The sequence below is a fragment of the Fundulus heteroclitus genome, chromosome 16, assembly GCF_011125445.2.
Source record: "Fundulus heteroclitus isolate FHET01 chromosome 16, MU-UCD_Fhet_4.1, whole genome shotgun sequence".
NCBI lineage: Eukaryota > Metazoa > Chordata > Actinopteri > Cyprinodontiformes > Fundulidae > Fundulus > Fundulus heteroclitus.
In genome coordinates, this window is record NC_046376.1 from 15676978 (window position 1) to 15696410 (window position 19433).

At 41.4% G+C, this 19433-nt stretch overlaps 3 protein-coding genes across 9 annotated transcripts in view; 2 read left to right on the top strand and 1 right to left on the bottom strand.

Annotated features, from left to right (window-relative positions):
- The first annotated feature begins 1952 nt into the window (after positions 1 to 1952).
- Positions 1953 to 9959, top strand: mgrn1b (mahogunin, ring finger 1b). 2 transcript variants are annotated; one of them, XM_012878597.3, is made up of 17 exons: positions 1953 to 2293; positions 2812 to 2930; positions 3053 to 3141; positions 3223 to 3369; positions 4299 to 4416; positions 4507 to 4573; positions 4663 to 4706; positions 4795 to 4842; positions 5762 to 5830; positions 5921 to 6080; positions 6165 to 6274; positions 6370 to 6584; positions 6843 to 6954; positions 7045 to 7090; positions 7192 to 7296; positions 7993 to 8038; positions 8275 to 8394. In XM_012878597.3, exons 1-16 carry the CDS (start codon positions 2206 to 2208, stop codon positions 8031 to 8033), a joined length of 1578 nt encoding a protein of 525 aa, XP_012734051.2. In that variant the 5' UTR covers positions 1953 to 2205; the 3' UTR covers positions 8034 to 8038; positions 8275 to 8394. The 2 variants fall into 2 exon arrangements, with proteins under 2 accessions (XP_012734051.2, XP_012734050.2); XM_012878596.3 differs by lacking the exon at positions 7993 to 8038 and having other exon boundaries at positions 8275 to 9959.
- A 2727-nt stretch (positions 9960 to 12686) lies between these two features.
- Positions 12687 to 14897, top strand: aanat2 (arylalkylamine N-acetyltransferase 2). 2 transcript variants are annotated; one of them, XM_012878595.3, is made up of 3 exons: positions 12687 to 13876; positions 14104 to 14258; positions 14361 to 14897. In XM_012878595.3, exons 1-3 carry the CDS (start codon positions 13714 to 13716, stop codon positions 14664 to 14666), a joined length of 624 nt encoding a protein of 207 aa, XP_012734049.2. In that variant the 5' UTR covers positions 12687 to 13713; the 3' UTR covers positions 14667 to 14897. The 2 variants fall into 2 exon arrangements, with proteins under 2 accessions (XP_012734049.2, XP_036003761.1); XM_036147868.1 differs by having other exon boundaries at positions 14104 to 14897.
- A 97-nt stretch (positions 14898 to 14994) lies between these two features.
- Positions 14995 to 19433, bottom strand: part of rhbdf1a (rhomboid 5 homolog 1a (Drosophila)) — a 36197-nt gene continuing 31758 nt past the window's right edge. For all 5 annotated transcript variants that reach the window (XM_021324556.2, XM_036147867.1, XM_012878593.3 and 2 more), the window contains 4 exons: positions 19354 to 19429; positions 19138 to 19238; positions 16165 to 16318; positions 14995 to 16091 (listed from right to left, as the gene is read on the bottom strand). In XM_021324556.2, the coding sequence (XP_021180231.2) occupies positions 15672 to 16091; positions 16165 to 16318; positions 19138 to 19238; positions 19354 to 19429 (751 nt within the window). In that variant the 3' untranslated portion in view covers positions 14995 to 15671. The remainder of the gene's footprint in view (positions 16092 to 16164; positions 16319 to 19137; positions 19239 to 19353; positions 19430 to 19433) is intronic.

The window sequence follows — 19433 nt, forward strand, 5'->3', positions numbered from 1 at the left end:
ATCATTAACTGAGACACATTTCCAGTATTTCAAGAAAAACTGGCTGGTCTGCTTTTCTACTTTGCAAATTTACATGTGCCCTCAAAACAACTGTAATCCAAAATTTGTTTTCACTTGCGTTTCTAGTTTCTACATCAAAAAGTTGAACGCTGGGATTTTTGTATTATTTGTCTGCCGGTTATAAATCTTTAATGCATTAAAAGACCATTTCCGATATAAATTATTAAAATGTATTGGTAATTTATCTCTATGTTTGTCCTCGATGAATATAACCAAAAAAAGTATAATTTAGCATCAAGAGATTATCAGCATTTGCCAGAAGATTCTAGGAAGAGTGGGCCATCAGATCCCTCTAGCGGTATTGAAGGAGAACTGCACTCCTATTAAAATACTTAACATTGAAACAGTGAAAGCTACACTATTTTAAGCTTTATTTAAAAAAAAATATATGAGCAACTTCTGGAAATAATCACTACTAATTTATTAGTTAAAGTCACATTTAATAATTATTGTAGTTTATTACTGAAATATGTCAACTGCTATTTTCAATGGACAAGTTGAAGACAAATAATTAACACTCTTAGCTTTATACTATAAAATACATCTTGAACGATCAAATGTCAGGTTTAATATCAGTCATGTCCGATCTGTAAAAGGATTTGTTCAGTTGGTCTGTCGTTGAATCACACGTTTAGTTGTGTGTAGTCGACAAATTCGGGAACTAACATATTTCAGGTATTTCTAGTCATCTCAATCATAAATGTATGTTAATATTTCAGTTTAATGCTTTTATAAATACATTGACATTTTTAATTACAAAATCAATCAACAGGGCATAATGTGAAAAAAAAAATGATTTTGATACTGCTCTGAAGAAAATCTTTGACAGGACATACTGTCTTTAAAATATAAGCACTTGGACAGCTGCCTTGTCTCAAAATATAAACAAAACAAGTGGCTACTATTAGTAATGTCAGCATTCTGATATCTATCCTGCAAAGTTACTTTACTATCTTACAAAGTTACTTATATTCTGCAAAGTTACTTTATTTATCCTGCAAAGTTACTTCATTTATCCTGCAAAGTTATTTTATTATCCTGCAAAGTTACTTTATTATCCTGCCAAGTTACTTTATTTTTCTGCAAAGTTACTTGATTATCCTGCAGTTACTTTATTCTGAAATCCACTGCAATTCACTGAAATTGTCAAGCTGTATGCAAACGAAATTTTGTTCTGTACGCACTCTGTGCATACAAAATGACAATACAGTTTGTCTAAGTCTAAGTCATCTACTTTTCATTTAAACAAACTGTCTCTTTCTTCTTTTGGCTTTTCCCTTTTAGCAGTCGCCACAGTGAGTCATCTGTCTCCATCTAACCTTATCGTCGACGTCTTCCTCTCTAACACCAACTAATTTCATGTCATCTTTCACTCCCTCCATAAATTTCCTGTTTGGTTTTCCACAAGGCCTGGTGGTTCCAGCATCAGCATCCTTCTGCTGATGTGTAGGCCTTTTTAATCACACTTGCATTTATATTGATTTTAAAAATTACAATATCTAAAAAAAATAAAAACAACAACAACATAAAATGTGTTTATTTTCACATAAGGTTAACGTGAAAACTGACACTTCTATGTAGTTCAAAGGTCAGCACTGGCAGCCCTTCCTATGACACAAAACCAATGAAGTAGCTCCCAGTTTCAAAAAGATTGGCACATTGCTAGTCTCAACACCTTGTACACCTTTCTGTTTTTCATTTCTGTAAATACATTTAAAACATTCGCTAAGGAATCTTTTAGCTCCCATTTTCTGTTTGTGCTTTTACGATTTGTAAACATTGCGGGCCTTGCGCCGACCCTTCAATTTGGTTTGTAGGCGTAAACTCCGCCACCCCGCTCCGGCCGGTCCCCTGACACAAAGCGAGCGCTCTCTCCTGCTGAACTAGCCACCAAACAGCCAATCGGCTCGAGTGCCTGTTACGTCGCTGCGTCTCTTTGGCGACAACAACATCTCGCTGTTAGTTTTTTTTTTCGCCTCGTAGCTCTACCAACAACAAAAGCTAGCGTGAATAATGTCGAATTAACGACAGCTTTTGTTTCCGGTGGACGTTTTATTCGTCTGCACACCTGTCTAGCCTCGAATCCGAGCTAAACCCAAGCTGCCGTCGGGCCGCTAGCTGGCAGCTAAACTAGCTAAGAGGAAGATGGGGTCCATCCTGAGCCGGAGGATTGCTGGTGTTGAGGACATCGATATCCAGGCAAATTCGGCCTATCGATTTCCTCCGAAATCTGGTAAGGGATTTGCAGTAATGTCTACTCTCTTTTTGACAATTGATACAAGAGTGGATTTATTTGGTAGCTGGGCGTCACAGCGCCCTGGATACAAGTTAATGTTTTTTTGTTTTTTTTTTCTTAGCAACAGCATCAGATGTTGCAAATATATCCAGGAATTTCCGCTCCGGAGCGGTGTTAATGTAAAACCAGTTCTCCTGAGATCTCCTAAGATTCTCCTAAGATCGTGTTATGTTGACGTGGTGATTGTGTCCTTTACTTCACCATTTGTGCAAATGAAAACGATCCCATAAATACTAAATGGACCCAGCAAATTAAAATATTTTCCTGTTAAATGTTTGCGTTTTCTTAAACTCATAAAACATTTGCACTTTACATTTAAATTATAGGCTACATTTTAAATAGCCATTTTTTTTTTTACTGTGCTGCTAACTGTACAGTGAATGCATCGTAATTCAACATCCCTCCTTATTCTGCAAAGAACAGTGCTGTCATGTCATATTTCCTTTCTTCTTCAGGCAATTACTTCGCTAGCCATTTCTTCATGGGAGGAGAGAAATTTGATACTCCGCATCCAGAAGGATACCTCTTTGGGGAAAACATGGACCTGAATTTTCTTGGAAACAGGCCAGTGCAGGTAAAAGCTGATATTTGTTTCAAGTCTAATTTCAGCGTTCTGTCTCTTTAAAGGCTTTAGCAATCATCGGTAATTTGAATTAAATGTTATTAGTATTGATGTTGCTTGTTTCCCCCCCCTAGTTTCCATATGTGACACCTGCACCCCATGAACCAGTGAAAACCTTGAGGAGTCTGGTCAACATCCGGAAGGACTCCCTCCGTTTAGTGAGGTAACGATAGGAAGATATCCATATCAGAAACATTTCAGGTACAGATTTTCTGTTAATGACCGTCAAACCAATCGGTTCTAGGTACAAGGATGACTCGGACTCTTCGGTGGAGGATGGCGGAAAACCCAAGGTTCAGTACAGCGTGGAGTTTACCTTTGACGCTGATGCCAGGGTCGCCATCACTCTCTACTGCCAGGCGTTCGAGGAGTTCTCCAACGGGATGGCTGTGTACGACTTTCATCTTTGTAACATTCAATTCACAGAACATTGATTATGTTTAAACCGCAACACTGTGAAAATCAGGGGGAAAAAAGATGTTATCACTGTCATGTCCAGTTTAGCATGATTTCAGATTCTACCCAACATTTATAGATGTTTCATTTCTGCGTGAAACATGGACTTGGATAAAGACACAAGTTACAGTTTGCATTACAATTTCCATCTTATGAGGAAACCTGATGTCAAATATTGCTGCCATTGTGTTGTGTTTGTCAGCTGTGTTTCCACGCTTTTATTTTGGGTGGTGACGCCTTGACATGTCAGTTTGGTATTTTCACACTGATATCTCTGAAAACAGGATGCATCAAAATAGCCATTGGTCTCTTTTTAGCTTTGGTTGAACACTACAGGTTTCATTCTGCTCTGGCTGGACGATATAGGGGGGGGGGGGGGGGAAGCATATTGATAAAATAGAAATCATATAATATAATTATCAATGTAGATAATTATCAACAAATTCAAAACATATACTTTAAGAGCCCTGGCCATTTTATGCTGTTGATTAGCAACTTATTTTTAGATACAGGACACACAAACACTGAGTTCAAATTCAACCCCTTATTCAACCAACTTTTTACCAAAACTACAAGTTTTTAAAAATTAAAAAGAACTTGTGCTCTCTGAACTTTTTGAAGGGGGCGGAGCTTGGTGACAGAGCGTTCCTGGGTCTGCGTTGTGATTGGTTGGGAGGATGTAATGACTGTAATATTAACCTACATGATGGGCTGGAATGCTAAAGGAGGAAAAACTGTTCTGTTGAACTTTTTATTGACTCTTTTCTATCATTGTTATACGTCTATCGATCGATATATATCGTTATTGAATTGTCAGCCATCCCTAAGATAGACATTTGACGAGGCTGTATTGTGTATGTGCAGGTACAGCCCGAAGGATCCAACCATGGTTTCCGAAACGGTGCACTATAAGCGGGGGGTGAGCCAACAATTCTCCATGCCGACCTTCAAAATAGATTTCAGCGAGTGGAAAGAGGAGGAGGTAGGTTTGAATCTCAGACCACGAAAACAGGCTTTTCCTTAGTGTGTCTTATCTGCTTGCGCTAACGTGTGCAAAATGTTGCCTTGAAAGCTAAACTTTGACTTGGACCGAGGAGTGTTTCCCATGGTCATCCAAGCTGTGGTCGATGAAGGAGACGGTAGGTCATCAAGGCTTTGTAAAACTAATCTGCATTAAGACCAAAAGTTGTAGTTTTTGGTTCATTCTACATCTTCTCCTTTCCTCCAGATTGTCTCGGACACGCTCATGTGCTTTTGGCGGCATTCGAAAGAGTACGTGTAAAAAGAAACAAACATTTGTAAAAGGTTTAGCTCATCAGCGTTCGTACGAGCTGAAATGTGCTTGTTTTTTAACCCGCAGCACGTTGATGGCAGTTTCTCCGTCAAGCCTCTGAAGCAGAAGCAAATTGTAAGTTTAACATTGTCGTTTGACACGACTGTTTAATAAATTAGAATTGTTTTTCAATTAATTAAAATCAATGAACTTTTAAAACTCATTCTTTTATTCAGGACACACAGTTACATATGTCAAGAATTAATCTGTTAACTTGATCAATATGGATTACAGCAAATTTTAATATTTAAAACCAATTGTGTTTTTTTTTTTTTATTTTATTTTTTTTATATATGTCAGTGTTGTCTGCGGATTTGATAGCAGTCCATAGACAGTCACTGACCCCCAAAGATCCTGCCTGTTCAGTGTTGTATCCAAGCATATTGAAGTTGAGTGGAAGGAAAAACTGTAAAGGAGAAAGGTGAACAAGAAACGAGTATCAACGCAGTCATGAGGGGATTGTGATCTAAATGTTTTGTGGGAAATTATGACGGTGTGAAGCGCAGCTGGAGTTCTGAGTGTTTCTACAGCCACCTCACCCAGCTGGATTTAGGAGGTGGTCGAGACTCAGTCAGAATCTCTGGAGTATTGTAAAAAAAAAAAAAAAAACGAAACAGCAGACCAATTCAGTCTGCAGTTGATGTAATTCATACAAAATGAGGTCAAAACCAACATTGAGTCTTATTTATTCAGCAAAGGGACATCAATTTATGTAGGCCAACATCTGTAATTTAAATTATGTTTTATTGGTCTTATGAAATATTCCAATTTCCTGAGAAACAGCATTCACATTTCAATCAGCTGTAAAACTTTAATATTCAAAACTGTTGGAAATAAACCCATGATTTGTGATTTGGAGTCTGTTATTTTCAATCGTTTGTCCTGGTGCTGTGGACAGCTACAGATGGTACGATGTCGATGCATCTTCTCAGAGAACTCCACTTTAGCTGCAGATGTTCTCACAACTGAACGTCATTCTGGATGCGTTTTCCAGGTCGACCGCGTGAGCTACCTCCTGCAGGAAATCTACGGGATTGAGAACAAAAACAACCAAGAGACCAAGGTATCGGTGAAAACATCCCGTGCGCGTTCGTCCAGACGCCGTAAAACATCCGCCTTGTTTGACGCCCTTCTTTTCCCTCTTTGTTGTCAGCCATCTGACGACGAGAACAGCGACAACAGCAACGAGTGCGTCGTCTGCCTGTCCGACCTGAGAGATACGCTCATCCTGCCCTGCAGACACCTGTGTCTCTGCAACTCCTGCGCCGACACGCTGCGCTATCAGGCCAACAACTGTCCCATCTGCAGGCTGCGTAAGAGGAGTTGCCTTTCTGAGCCAGATCATTGTGTGCGTTTAATAATGCTTTTAACACTGGGGTTTGGTTTCTTCTACACAGCCTTTAGAGCTTTGCTGCAGATCAGAGCTGTGAGGAAAAAGCCGGGAGCTCTCTCTCCCGTGTCCTTCAGCCCCGTTCTGGCTCAAACCATGGACCATGATGAGCACTCTGTAGGCGTTTTTTTTTTTCTATTTTTCTTTTTTTTTTAAATCTGAAGTCTATGACCAAGAAATCCTCCTTTTAATCATCTATAACCCTTTTGCAGAGCTCAGATTCGGTCCCGCCCGGTTTTGAACCCATCTCCCTGCTGGAGGCTTTGAATGGTCTGCGGTCGGTGTCGCCCGCCATCCCTTCTGCCCCTCTGTATGACGAGATCAACTTCTCAGGGGGTCTGGGAGGGGACAGCCGACAGCTGAGCTCGCCGGAGCATTTGAGCGACGGAAGTCTTCAGAAAAGCAAAGTTAGCAAGTCTCCTGACAGGTAAGTGTCATGCACAGACCTAGCGGGAATAAGGTGGAATTAAAAAAAAGAGTTTTCACCCTTTATGATAACAATGAATACGCTTTAGGTAATCAAGAAATATGCAAAGCAGTGTTAGTGATGCTTTTAATCCTGTTTAAATAAATGTGTGATCCTAACATCTGCTGAAGCCAGCCTTTTACGAACTTACGATGCAGTGTTATTTATTTAGAAGGTTCTGGTGTAATTTGCATTAAAATATCCCCGCCTTCCCTCCAGCACCCTTAGATCGCCATCTTCTCCCATCCAGGAGGAGGATGAGGAGAAGCTGTCTGAGATGTCTGATGCGCAGCCACACACGCTCCTCTCCAGCAGCCCCGCTCCCACAGACGTAAGCCGCCCCCTCTGCCGTTCCCCCTTTCTAACTTTATCTCTGCTAACACACCGACTCCTGTCTTCCGTTGGCTCCTTTTTCCTCCAGGCTACAGCCACCGAAGACGTGGCAGAATCTCTCTCTCCAGATGACGGTGAGTTGTTACCTTTGACTTTTTTTCCCCCATCTGGTTGTCGGTAAAAGGCAACGCCGTAACGTGTTTGTTTGGCATCGTCTGTGTCCCGGATGATCCAGAGGACAGAATGCCTTCTGGAGGAGACATCCTGCAGGACTGCAGCAGCGAGCACTGCAGCTTGACCAAAACGGACAGCGACCCAGCGGGCGATCTGTCTTTGCCTGGTGAGAAATCCTCCGCCAACGGGAGAGGGCAGCTATTTATCAGCTGAGGATGTTTTCTTTTGTCGGAGCGCTACACAAAAATGAACAGGATTGCGTTTTTTAATGCATTTAGAATATGTTTCTGGCAAAAGTGTACTCTGATGACACTTGTGAGTAATTAAGCTGAATCCTCCTCCTTAATAAATCAACATTTCCAGCATCTTGCTTTCTTTTTCTCTACAAGTCTTTACCTTTTTTGTTCTGGTTCCCCACACTGCAAAAACATGACTAAAAATAAGTAAAGTTTTCTTGAAATTAGTGTATTCATCCTTGATTTTGAGCAGCAAATTTAAATAATCTGCCAATGGAATAAGATTTTTGCACTTAAAATAGGAACAACTCATCTCCGTCATCTTATTTCTAGTGCAGTTTATCTAATTGTCTTATTTTAGGTGTAAAAAATACTCGTTCCATTGGTATATCTTCTTATTTACCTGCTCAAATTAAGGACATATACACTAATTTCAAGAAAATTGTACTTATTTTTAATTGAGTTTTTGCAGTGCAGATAAGTGTGTTTTTAATCCAACACGTGAAGGCTGTGATTCCCATGTGCTTTGCGTCCAGCCTGTGTGCTCTGACCTCTGCATGTCTCCTAACACTCCTCTTCCTTTTCCTACCATCCTATCTCTGTGTTCCTCCTCACCCCTTTTGCAGCTCTAGGTCCCGATTCCTGCTCCATTGGTATGGAGGAATAACCGCGGTACGTAGGCTTTCCTGTCTGCTATGCTTCTGTACGTACGGGGGCTCTGCCCACTCGCTCCGAGTGTGGTTCTCTGTGATTGCATTGCCCGATGTCTGTTGTAGCTAGAAATACACGTTCCAGCTGTGAATTTGCTGCCGCAAGCACATCTCAAAGGCAGTTTGTTGTGCTTAACAGCTCCTTCGTGGGAGTCTGACGGGAAGCTTTGCTTTCAACTTGTACGTCTTCCATCGCAGGTTCGTCGGACTCCATAGAAAGTCTAAAAAGTCAGAGCACAAACTGCTCCAGTCAGCCTCTCCTGTGTCCCACAAGCAGCCTTCATATGGAAGATGAACATTTCAACTGACTCAGCTTTGCCTCTCTGCAAGCATCCCGTCCCTTCATTACGTTCACACAAGCCCTCCCAGAAACTCTCCGTGCTCCAGGCTTCTGTTTTAAATGCATTTTGATACCAGACATGGGAGTTAAATGTTAATCGATGATCAGGAAGGACTGCTCATTTCATCATCATGTCTGCATTACAGAAGAAGGAAACCTAGCTGATGCAAAGCTTATTTTGGCTTCCTGTGTGATGACTGCTATATTTTTTATCCTGCAGCTATGGGGAAAAAAAAAACATTTCATTAACTCACATTGCTGTGTTCAGTTGCGTGTCTTGGACAGAGTTGCGATGTTGTAACGTAGATTCCAGAGATTTCCTCTGCCTGTCTTGGTGGTGCACACTTTACTACAAACAAACCATCCAAACACTAAAATTGAGACGCATCTCTAAATGCCGTCTGTATTCATGTTATAAGAGGAACACGGATAAATGACCCGAGAAGATCTGCTTTGCCGGGAGAGCTTTACTTCTGTTTTTGGGTCCATTTCTGATGGATTTTTTTGCACTTCAACAAAATCATTTATCCATTCCTTTTACTGAAAGAATATGAAGTTATTTTGTTGTGTCCTATCTAAAGCTTTTAGCGAGTTGGTTTAATTTTCCAGATAAAGTGATACAAGATAAAATTACAAGGATTATGTGTATGTACTTCAAAAGTTATTCTTTATTATATACGTGTGTGTGTGTATAAAAATATACAATGTTTAAGTGATGAAACTAGATTTTGTTAACATGCAGATTATTTAAGCAGCTGATAATAAGATACCACAGAGAAATTCAGACATAGTTCGAGCCTCGAACAAACAGCGATTTGCAATAGCAAGGCAAGCTTACTCGTCATTGATATGGCTGATAGCTGTACAGTCTTATTGTGGCAACCCAAGTGTTTGCTTATGATGTAGCTGCAAAACAAGGAGTCACGTGTTTGTGTGGCAGCAGCAGCAGCAGCTTTAGTTTCCTTGGTGCAGTATGTGTAGCATCACGCATATAGATCGATGTGCCTTGAATTTATATGCCTGCTTCTCGCAATATCCTTACAAATGCCACCGTATACAACAGTTCCACTGCAAAGACAGGTTTTAGGACTCTAATGTACAGAACTTATTTCGTGCAACAGGACTAAAGATCATTTTAGTGTCATTAAGTACTGTTGAGTTGAATTGTTGCTTTACTTTGTTATATCCTAGTTATTATGCATTAATAAAGGTATTTAGGTTCGAGTGCAACTGTATATGGTTTACCAGAGGCAGCGCATCCATGAAATGTTTGCATTTTAATAATAGGCTTGCATTTGCATGTGGATTTGTAGACCTCTCACCTCGCTCTGCTTTTAAATGTTTCTTTGGTCTTTTATCCTCTCCTCTTCTGTGCCATTTCAACTTAACACTGTGCCTTCCTGTTCTGACCACTATTGCCCTGGTATCCAGGATAGCCCCACAGTAGGTGGTGTTTGGCTCCATGTAAAATCCTGTACCCGTCTCTTTGTGTGTATAGTGGCATGTGTATAACAATAAAGAACAAAGATTCAATACCAAACCAGATGTCTGAGTCTCCACTTCAATTCTGTTACACATTCAGACAGAGATGACTTTCTCTGGATGTCCTCTGACTTTTATGCGGTGCAGTTGAATTGCACGCCTGTGAACTACGGATGGTTGTAAAGTTCATTTACTACTTGAAATTTTTACTTAAGCTGCTATTCTCCCAAATGATTCGACTTAAACTATGTAAATGCACGAGGATCAAGGCCTTTAGTTTTATGTTAAGACACTTTTAAAAGAAGGAAAGTATTGGGGTAAAGATTAAAGTGGTTAAATAGGAGCATTTCAAATTATGATGCAAATGTTCACAAGCTGAGACCATAAGCCCAAAATTCAACTTTAGACTTTACACTGAACGACTGAGAAAACAGCTTCAATAATGGAGCTATGAATCAAACATTTATCACTGAACTTGGAGATTAGAGACCTTATCAGAATAACATGTTTTATAATGTTTTAGTTTTTTTGTTGTTTTTTTTTATGTGATCACAATCAATTTGGTGACCAGCACTAAAACTGCTTTTATATGAAAATAACTGCTTGTAAAGTTAAGAGTATTCAGTCTCTCTGTGCCTTAACACTTATAAAAAAAGTTTTAACTTCACAAAAAAAAAAAACTCAAACATGCTTAAGGAGCCTAAAACTGGAATTTCATTAAGACACAATCACTGGGGTTATCTTTAAATGCCAATGTCATTTTTACATTTTCAGAGAGAGGCCTTATAACATTTTGGCTTGACAATCACATGTACATGTCTTAGTAAACAGTTTCACTTCAGGCCGGTAAAATCAAGTGCCTTCCCATTTAATTAGTCCTTGGTAAATCTCTTCAAGGCATGAAATCAATCCAACAGCAATCCAGTCAAATCTCCCTAATCTCGCCGTGCCGGCAAATTAGCCCACATGCCCTTAATCTCTAGAAGCATGTGTGTCCCAACATCCAGCAGCGCCACGTTTCACTCATCCTCACTCCGAAACATACCGCGGAGGGAGCATGTACAGCTATGTTCAAGATAACCATAATCCAACATCACTGACCAGATCAGTCACTGTTTTTGGTGGAAATTATGTCTCTGCATGGCAACTGTAGAGTAATAGAAAATCAGCAGACCCAACGTGATGTGTTCTGCTGATGTGCATAATTGACTCATAATAATAGAGGCTTGTTCAAAATAATAGCAGTGTGGAATTGAATCAATAAGTTCCTTAATTCTGTAAAATCAGACATAAAACGTGTCCGTTAGCGGTGAGGCCAGCAAATGTTGTACATGCTGGTTATGGTGCGCTTCTCTCTGAAAATGTGAACAAAATAGCTCTTATGGTTCAGGAAAAACAGCATTCATTTTTAAGGTTCTGGTGGCGGCATTGAGTTAGAGCAGCATGCTTGGGTTCTGAGAATACCTGACTAAAACCCTGCAGACTGCCACTATGGGTCCCTGAGCAAGACCCTTAGCCCCAGATTGCTCCCCAGATGCAATTTAATAAAAATCTGGGATGGGTTGAATGGAGAAGACAAATTTTGTTGGAACGTACAATTGCAGTGATAAAGATTTCTTATTCTTCATTCCTAAAATGAAAGGTTTATTAGAGAGGGTAAAACATAAAAAGGTGTGCAGAAAATTAGTCGCGCAGCTAAAATGATCTCAAATATTTTAAAATTAAAAACGCAGTCCAATTACCAAGTACTGGTTTGTACTTGTGCAGCGCTTTAACTAGTCCAACGAAGCGCTTTACAATCAGTCATTTAGCCATTTACACCCTGATGGTGGTGAGCTATGTTAGTAGTCACAGCTGCCCTGGGGCAGACTGACAGACATCGGTGCCACCAGGCCCTCTGACCATTGCCAGCAGGCAATTCGGGTGAAGTGTCTTGCTCAAGGACACAACGACTGAGACGGTCAGAACGGGGGATCAAACCGGCAACCCGCCAATTGCAGGATGAACTCCCTAACTCCTGCGCCACTGTCTTGCATTGAAAAGGAAAAGGCCTTGAACAGGTTGTTTTACCAGGGAAGCGGCCACAAACTTACCAAGAAATGGTGCTAATCTTCAGATTAGGGTTATGGCATAACCAGCCCAGTTCCCTGTCCTTAATCCAACAGAGCAGTGTGTAGTGACTAGGGCTGGGCGATATGGACCAAAAATAATCTCTCAATATTTTTAGGCTGAATGCAGATACACAAGATACACAACATTTATGACACAAAACAATGTTTTTTTTTTGCATAAAGTAATCATAAAAAGGCATCTCTGAGTTAAAGCTTTAACCCAAATTTCTCAAAGGTATTTTTTTCTTTTAACAAACAGCTGTACTGTAGATAAAAACCGGCTGAAAAACAACCTACTGGAGTACATAAAAGTATAATTCTAACGCAATATAGACCATCTTGAAATGAGCGATATGGTCTCATCTTATATCTCTTTTAAAAAAACACATCCTGCTATTTTATAAAATCTCAATATATTGCCCCGCCCTAGAAGTGACCCCAAAAAAAAAGATGTTTCAAGATAAGCATCATGGGCTGGAAAACCTGTTGGTTGACTTCAACAACATTATCCGTCTTAAACAGTAAAAGTTTGCATTAACAGAACAATACAGACATTGCTTTGTTTCCTGAACAGCCTAGTAATACATTTTTCCTCACTTTTTTTTATATCAATGTCAATTTTATTTATATGGCACATTTAATACGACACAAAGTTACTGTGGCAGTCACCACAGAGATGTGCAATCAGATCGCCATAGACACCATTACAAATTAACCAGGACGAAAGAAAGCTACATTATACAACACCTCAACCTAACTGATCCCATGGTCTCAGACTTAACTCGGATTAAAAGCCAGTGTGAAAAAGTGAGTTTTCAGGAGGGGTTTAAAAGACCGTACAGACTCTGAAGAACGAATGTCAGAGACTGGGGGCAACCACAGCACAAGCCCGATCCACTCTGTGCCTTAATTTGGCCGTCGTCTGCATCAAGAGCATCTGGCTGGAAGATCTCAGAGCTCACAAGCTTTTTTTGGGTTGTGAGACTTAAGTGGAACAGTTAAGTAATTGGGTCCCATGCCATTTAAAACTTTGAACGTGAGTAAAAGAATCTAGAATCCAATTTTTACTGGAGTGATATCAGATTTGCTAAACTTTTCTTCCTATTTTGATGTGGAATAAGAAGTGTCACGTTGTAAATTTGTGAAGCTTAAAACACCGTCGGCTTTATTACAACTACACACTAAACGTCTCAGCATACTGTTCACTCACCATATCATGGATTTGCCAGTAGGTAAACGTTTAAAATTCCCCTCCTTTTTTCATTAATGCGTGAATACTTGTGTTGATTAAAACACTAAAAAAAAATAAAAATAAAGCGGCTCCTTTTAACACATGTAAAAGATGATCGGATTATTGATTCGACAACCCCGATTTCTAGTTCAAACCTTTTAATCCAAATCCAAAGCGTGAAGCATGACTGATTTAGAATTAGGGGACTTACTGGGAGACTCCGGAGGCACGTGCGGAGGGAGCTACCCTGCTTTGAGACGACCACTTTGCATTATGAGATGAAACACAAACAAGAGGAGGAGGAGTGGACAGCAGAGGAGACACAAAGGTCAGCCTCTTGCTCAGAGAGGAGAGGTAGATTACGGACAACGTCGCGGGACAGACAAGATATCTGACGTTTTGGCCATCGTTTCAGCTGCGTTATTAAATTAGTTATAGCGCATAGTTTTGGAGCTGCTGCTCACAGGGGCAACATGACAAAGCAGGTCTGCGGCTCGCCTTTCCTGAAGCCCTTCTTTCTGAAGACACCCGTCAGAGTCAGCTCGCTGCAGCAGAGACGACACACGCTCCCCGCCAGCGAGTTCAGAAATCTCACCTCACAGGATGCAATCAGCGTGTTCGAAATTGAAAGAGAAGGCAAGTCTGTTTTATGTTTGGTATACATTTATAAAAAAAGGATGTTTGTAAAAAGGGCCTACAATGTGCACTATTAAATTATGTTTTTGTTAAAACTTGTCAATGTATTCATTGCTTTTGGTATAGGTGCTATAAAGGTGCCAGATTAAGCATGAGTGCACGTCATATTGGTTGTTTTCACCTTAATCATCTCCTTGATAATAATCATTGTCTGAAATGACCCTCAGCCTTCGTGTCGGTCTCTGGCGAGTGTCCCCTTACGCTGGATGAGGTGCTTAATTTCCTGGGACAGTGTCCCGAGCTGTCTCTGGGTTGGTTTGAGGAGGGCCAGTTGGTGGCCTTCATCATCGGCTCCGGTTGGCACAAGGAAAGGCTTTCGAAGGTATTAACGCTGTCCAAAATTAAAAATTCCTGTAAAAGCATTCGCCTCTGCTACTCATTATTTAACATCCTCGATGACGGAAATCTAATCCCTGTTCCCCAGGAGGCCATGACCCAGCATGTCCCGGACACCCCCACCGTGCACATCCACGTGCTGTCGGTGCACCGCCACTGTCGACAGCAGGGCAAAGGCTCCGTCCTTTTGTGGCGCTACCTGCAGTACCTGCGGTGCATGCCGGGCCTCCGCCGAGCTCTGCTCATCTGCGAGGACTTCCTGGTGCCCTTCTACCAAAAGGCCGGCTTCAAGGAGAAAGGCCCGTCTGAGATCTCCGTGTCCAACATGCAGTTCCAGGAGATGGAGTACATGGTGAACGGGCACGTGTACGCCCGACGGAACAGTGGCTGCTAGTCAGCAGCACCAGCTGGACTCAATGCAACAGACCTGTGCAATGTTGGACTGGGCTCGACATCTAGCCGATGAGAAAGTGGAGGCGTCAGTGTGGACTGAGTGGACAGAGTGGATTCAGGCAACAAAATGCTGCTTTTTACTGATGATGCAGCTCATCAGACATAAAAAAAAAAAACATGTTGTATGACATCAGTAGCACATCAGCTTTGATCTTAATGCTTTTCAGTTAACGATACCGTAGTTTGATCTGAGCGAGGAGGCCATTGTTAGAAAACACACACACCCAAAATCTGATTAAAATGACAACACAAACTTTAGAAACTTTCAGTTTCCATGTCGTTTGATTTTTAATAAACTACACATCCATATCCAGCAGGCGTTAAGAAAAAGTAGCACACATTGTTTTTTTTTTTTTATTAAGTGTTTTTTTTTTTTGTTCTGTTTTGTTTTTAACGTTCAGTTACATGAGGGTAGATGGGCGGCTAAAACGCCACCGATGTTCAAAAACAAGAATCACTTCTCGAGAAGCAATAAACGAAAGGAAACATTCGAGTGCTCAGCATAATGTAACAAAAATATGGCAGTAGTTGGTACATTTATCAACAAGGCACCAAAGGTAAGTATATATTTTTTTGTCCCTGCTTCTGGTTCTGAGGTTGCCTGAATAATTGTTTGCGAATGTTGAATATGTTCCTTCAGTCTGTACCAGTGCCTTGGCCTCTCCAATTACTTCCTTTTATGTAAAGGGAAACCAGGTGCTTTGATGGGGTTTTGAAGTGCCTTAGGTTTTTTTTTTTTTTTTTTCCTTCTCTCCACTGGACAATAAAAGCACAGACAATGATTGTGAAGGGGAACGTAAAAGGGAATCCATATGAGGAGGAGTATAGGTATTCATAATGACAGAGTAAAATAACACAACAATAACCTTTTAGTTCACAGAGAAAGAGGAGACGTTTCCTCTGTCAGTCCACAACGGTTGACCTGATGCCTTCATGCTTCGTTGCTTCAATGGAGGTGAGCGTTGAGGTCGTACTTCTCGCAGAACTTGTCCGTGAAGGGGATGCAGGTGATCAGTTCGCACCAGTCGCACTTGATTGGGTAGACGTAGAAGAGCACCACGAGGCCCGAGAAGAGGCCGACAAACACCAGCAGGAAGACGATGATCTGGCAGCGTTTGCGGTACAGGTCCATGCGGCCGAAGCTGATGTAGGGCAGGAAGGCGAAGGACAGGAAGAAGCCGGAGATGAAGCCGCAGATGTGGGCGAAGTTGTCGATCCAGGGCAGCAGGCCGAAGGCGAAGAGGAAGAGCACCACGCACAGCAGCTTGATGAAGGCCCTCCACGGCTGGGCCAGGATCTGCCAGCTCTGAAAGAGCTCCACGAACAGGCAGGCCAGGATCCCAAACTGAGAGCCAGCCGGACCCACCTGGGACGAGGACGGAGAAGAATAAGAAAGCCCAACAAAATGAACAGATCCTACGAACCGTAGGCTTTATTACCTCTGCTCTGTAGGGCAGGAAGATGGCCGAGGCCAAGTTCCCAGTGATCCCGCTGAGGATGTAAATGATTGAGATGCGCAGCCAGCCAGCCAGTTTCTCCAGGTCTCTCAGGATGGTCATCTGGAACGCCACAGACACCAGGCAGTGAAGGATTCTGGGAGGACAGACGGGGACGGACGTTAAAGCGCGTGATGTGTGGGAGAGAGATTCTGCAAAGCCGCACGTGTGGAGAAGATAATCCTTTCGGTGCTGGAAGAAGCAGCTCTGCGGCGCTGCAAAAAAAAATCACTCTACATCTTGGCGAAGCTTAATGAGTTCACGCGGCAAGGCCACTTTGCTAATTATCCAGGAGCGAGATAACAGAGGACGCAAAGAGGAAGGGATTCTTAACTGCGGGGTGGCTGTAAGTGGGAGGTCTATCCTCCGCCTGCCTGACGGCTCTAAATTGCAGCTAGCCCGATAAACCCGAAACAGAACATTACTGCATGAAACCAGTTGGATCAACACGGCATATTTTTTGACATATGGCAAACAGATGGAGTGTAACGTATAAACACAGGAAGCTCAACAACAGCTGGCTTAGTTCACAACAAGTTTCCTTCTGTCATCCTGTTGCCTGAAATACCTGTTAATACCTGTTTAAATACCTGTTAAACTGAATACCTGACCCTGGGCCAACTCCATTTCACTGGAAAATTATTTATTAAAAATGAATACATATATTTACAGCACACACATTCAAACCCTTTTAACTTTTTTCAGGTGTAGTGTTACAGTCACAAACTACACTGACATGTACTGGGATTTTAGGTGATAGAGCAACACAGAGTAGTGCTCAACTGTTATCTGGAAAGAAAATGAATTGACAGCTGTTCTTAGAAGGCCTTAAAGGTTTGTCAGAGAACATCGGTGAATAAACAGCATCACGCAGACAGGTCAGGGATAAAGTTGTGGACAGGTTTAAGGCAAGGTTTGGTTTAAAACAACATCCCCCTGCTTTCAACATCTCACGAAGCACGACTCAATCCATCTTTCAAAAAATGTCATGGCAGGGCTGCAAAACTACCAGGACTGACATGCCTGGCAAGGAAAGCCCTCTGTGAGTGGAGGAGCTGTAGAAGTCCACAGCTCAGGTGGGGGAATCTGTTAACATGACAATTATCAGTCCTACATTCAGAAACCTCTGGCCTTTGCAGCAGGGTGGCAAGGAGGAAGCTATTGTTTGGGGGGCAAAGCAATAGGAAGTTCTGTCTGCCATCTAGGGGGCACAGCAAGCAAGTGGAAGGTGTTCTGTTCAGATAAGACTAAAATGTAACTAAATGCCCTACATGCAAATCTCCATGTGAAAATAAAACTTAGCAGACCCATGTTGACACATAAAGGTGGCAGCATTATGCCGTGGAGATGTTTTTGCTCAGGAGGGACATGAGACCCTTGGAATCCTTGATTAAGCTAAGCGTAGAAAAAAATCCTGGAAGAAACTTACAGGCTTTTTGACTTTTGCAAAAAAAACAACAAAAAAAAACAAACTGAAATATACATACATAGTTGCCCTTTCCATCACAGTTGACATGACGCAACCTGTCAATCAATCTTGAAGGCTCGTCTGTTACTGACCAATGAGGAGTCAAAATTTGTTCCAAAGTGAAACGCCCCCTAGCTGCAGGAGCTGGACACACTTCCTCTCCAACTATATTGCCAGCCCGGCCAGGGGATTTTACATTAGGAACGCACTGTGGTGAGACGGATTTCATTAAAAAAAACATTGGTAAAAATGGTTAAACGTTGCTAGTGGGGAAAATACAATTCAGACATGCGTTGTCCCGAATGTTTAGAGGTAATGGGAAATGCTTGACGCTAAATCTGTGTTTTTTGTATTTTGGATAAACGCATGTTGGACTTCTGGTTGCGTAAACTGACTCTTTGTCAGCTACGATCAGTTAACAGGACTTTAATTTTTCACAAAACATTTAATAGTAAACTTTGCACTCCTAAAACAGAACTTCACTCTAAATTCTACCCATTGATAGCTCAATGGAAACATGAAAACATATACTTCAGTCTGCACTATTTTAAGTATAAGAATATATATTTTAAGTTGGGTATACGTTGGGTATTTAAACTTGGGATTTAACTTTCATTTGTCCATGGGGACCTTTAAATAAATTCACTGACATGTTTTACAGCTCGTTCGAGGTTAGAGCGGCCTGGGGTATACTTCTACATGGGCGGAGCAAACTTACCGTTGGCGTCACGTCCATTATGCTCGACTTTATGTTGGTGCATCACAAAATTTAAATGAATGCACTTAATCAGTTTATTGTTGTAACAAAAAAAACCCAGGGATATGATTCATTATACAGGCAGGGGTACAGGAGAGCTGAATAAAGCCACAAATAACGTCTTTCTGATACTTTGATATGCCTGAGCCATACTTGTGTGTGATCGAAGGACTGAGACAACCAGAGTCCATTTCCTCTTGCAGAATATGAAATCAGATTCTCATCTTTTAATAATATTCCTCCTCGTCACATTGTGTGAGAAAAGCTCTAAAATAGATTGATGCAGATCTTCTGTTGTGGCTTTGATTTATTTAAAAATCGAGCCGCAAAACTGATTTTAATCTGCAAGTTGAGCTCCTTAAACAGATGTCGCCATTGTGTGCGACAAAGTTCTTTATGTAGTTGCAGAATTAGTTTTTTACCTTGTTTTTATTCTGCTTTTAATACACCACCTCCGGAGCCCTTCGTTTCATTGCTACCAGGAAAGTAAAAGACGTCTGTTCTACTGTTTTGCATATTTCAGTTATTTTCATCTTTGGTGCTTCTCTGATATGATCAACTATTAGGGAAAACAAACAGCCTAAAAAGCTTTAAATGCACTTTTACACGCTCCTGTTAGATGCAGGTTTTGTTCCTTGCCAGGAAAACCTCTGAAAATGTTTGAAAGGTTGTGCCAACATGTGTGACTCACCCAGCGTGCAGGAAAAGAGAGAGCCAGAGCCTGTAAAACTGATCTGGAATCTCTGGGTTGAGGAAAGGCAACAGTCCACAGACATCATCCATGCAATGCACCTGAAAAAGGACAACATGATTTGTAAAATCCCACAATGACAAAATAAAAAAATGAAAGAGAGAGAGAGAGAGAGAGGAGAAATATCTGTAGTGTGCAATTGGCAGAGCTGCTTACTTGGGAGCAAAGAGTAGCCTCCTCGTGGAAGTAGCCCTTCATGAAGTCACAATATTCCCTGGATGTGATTTCACACCTTG

What these genes read in the sequence shown, in the direction of transcription:
- aanat2 (XM_036147868.1), top strand. Translation starts at nt 13,714, where the DNA reads ATGACAAAGCAGGTCTGCGGCTCGCCTTTCCTGAAGCCCTTCTTTCTG. An exon ending in GTTCGAAATTGAAAGAGAAG is followed by an intron (nt 13,877 to 14,103) that starts GCAAGTCTGTTT and finishes AATGACCCTCAG; the next exon opens with CCTTCGTGTCGGTCTCTGGC.
- mgrn1b (XM_012878596.3), top strand. Translation starts at nt 2,206, where the DNA reads ATGGGGTCCATCCTGAGCCGGAGGATTGCTGGTGTTGAGGACATCGAT. An exon ending in AAAACAACCAAGAGACCAAG is followed by an intron (nt 5,831 to 5,920) that starts GTATCGGTGAAA and finishes CTTTGTTGTCAG; the next exon opens with CCATCTGACGACGAGAACAG. An exon ending in GGGCGATCTGTCTTTGCCTG is followed by an intron (nt 7,297 to 8,274) that starts GTGAGAAATCCT and finishes CTTCCATCGCAG; the next exon opens with GTTCGTCGGACTCCATAGAA.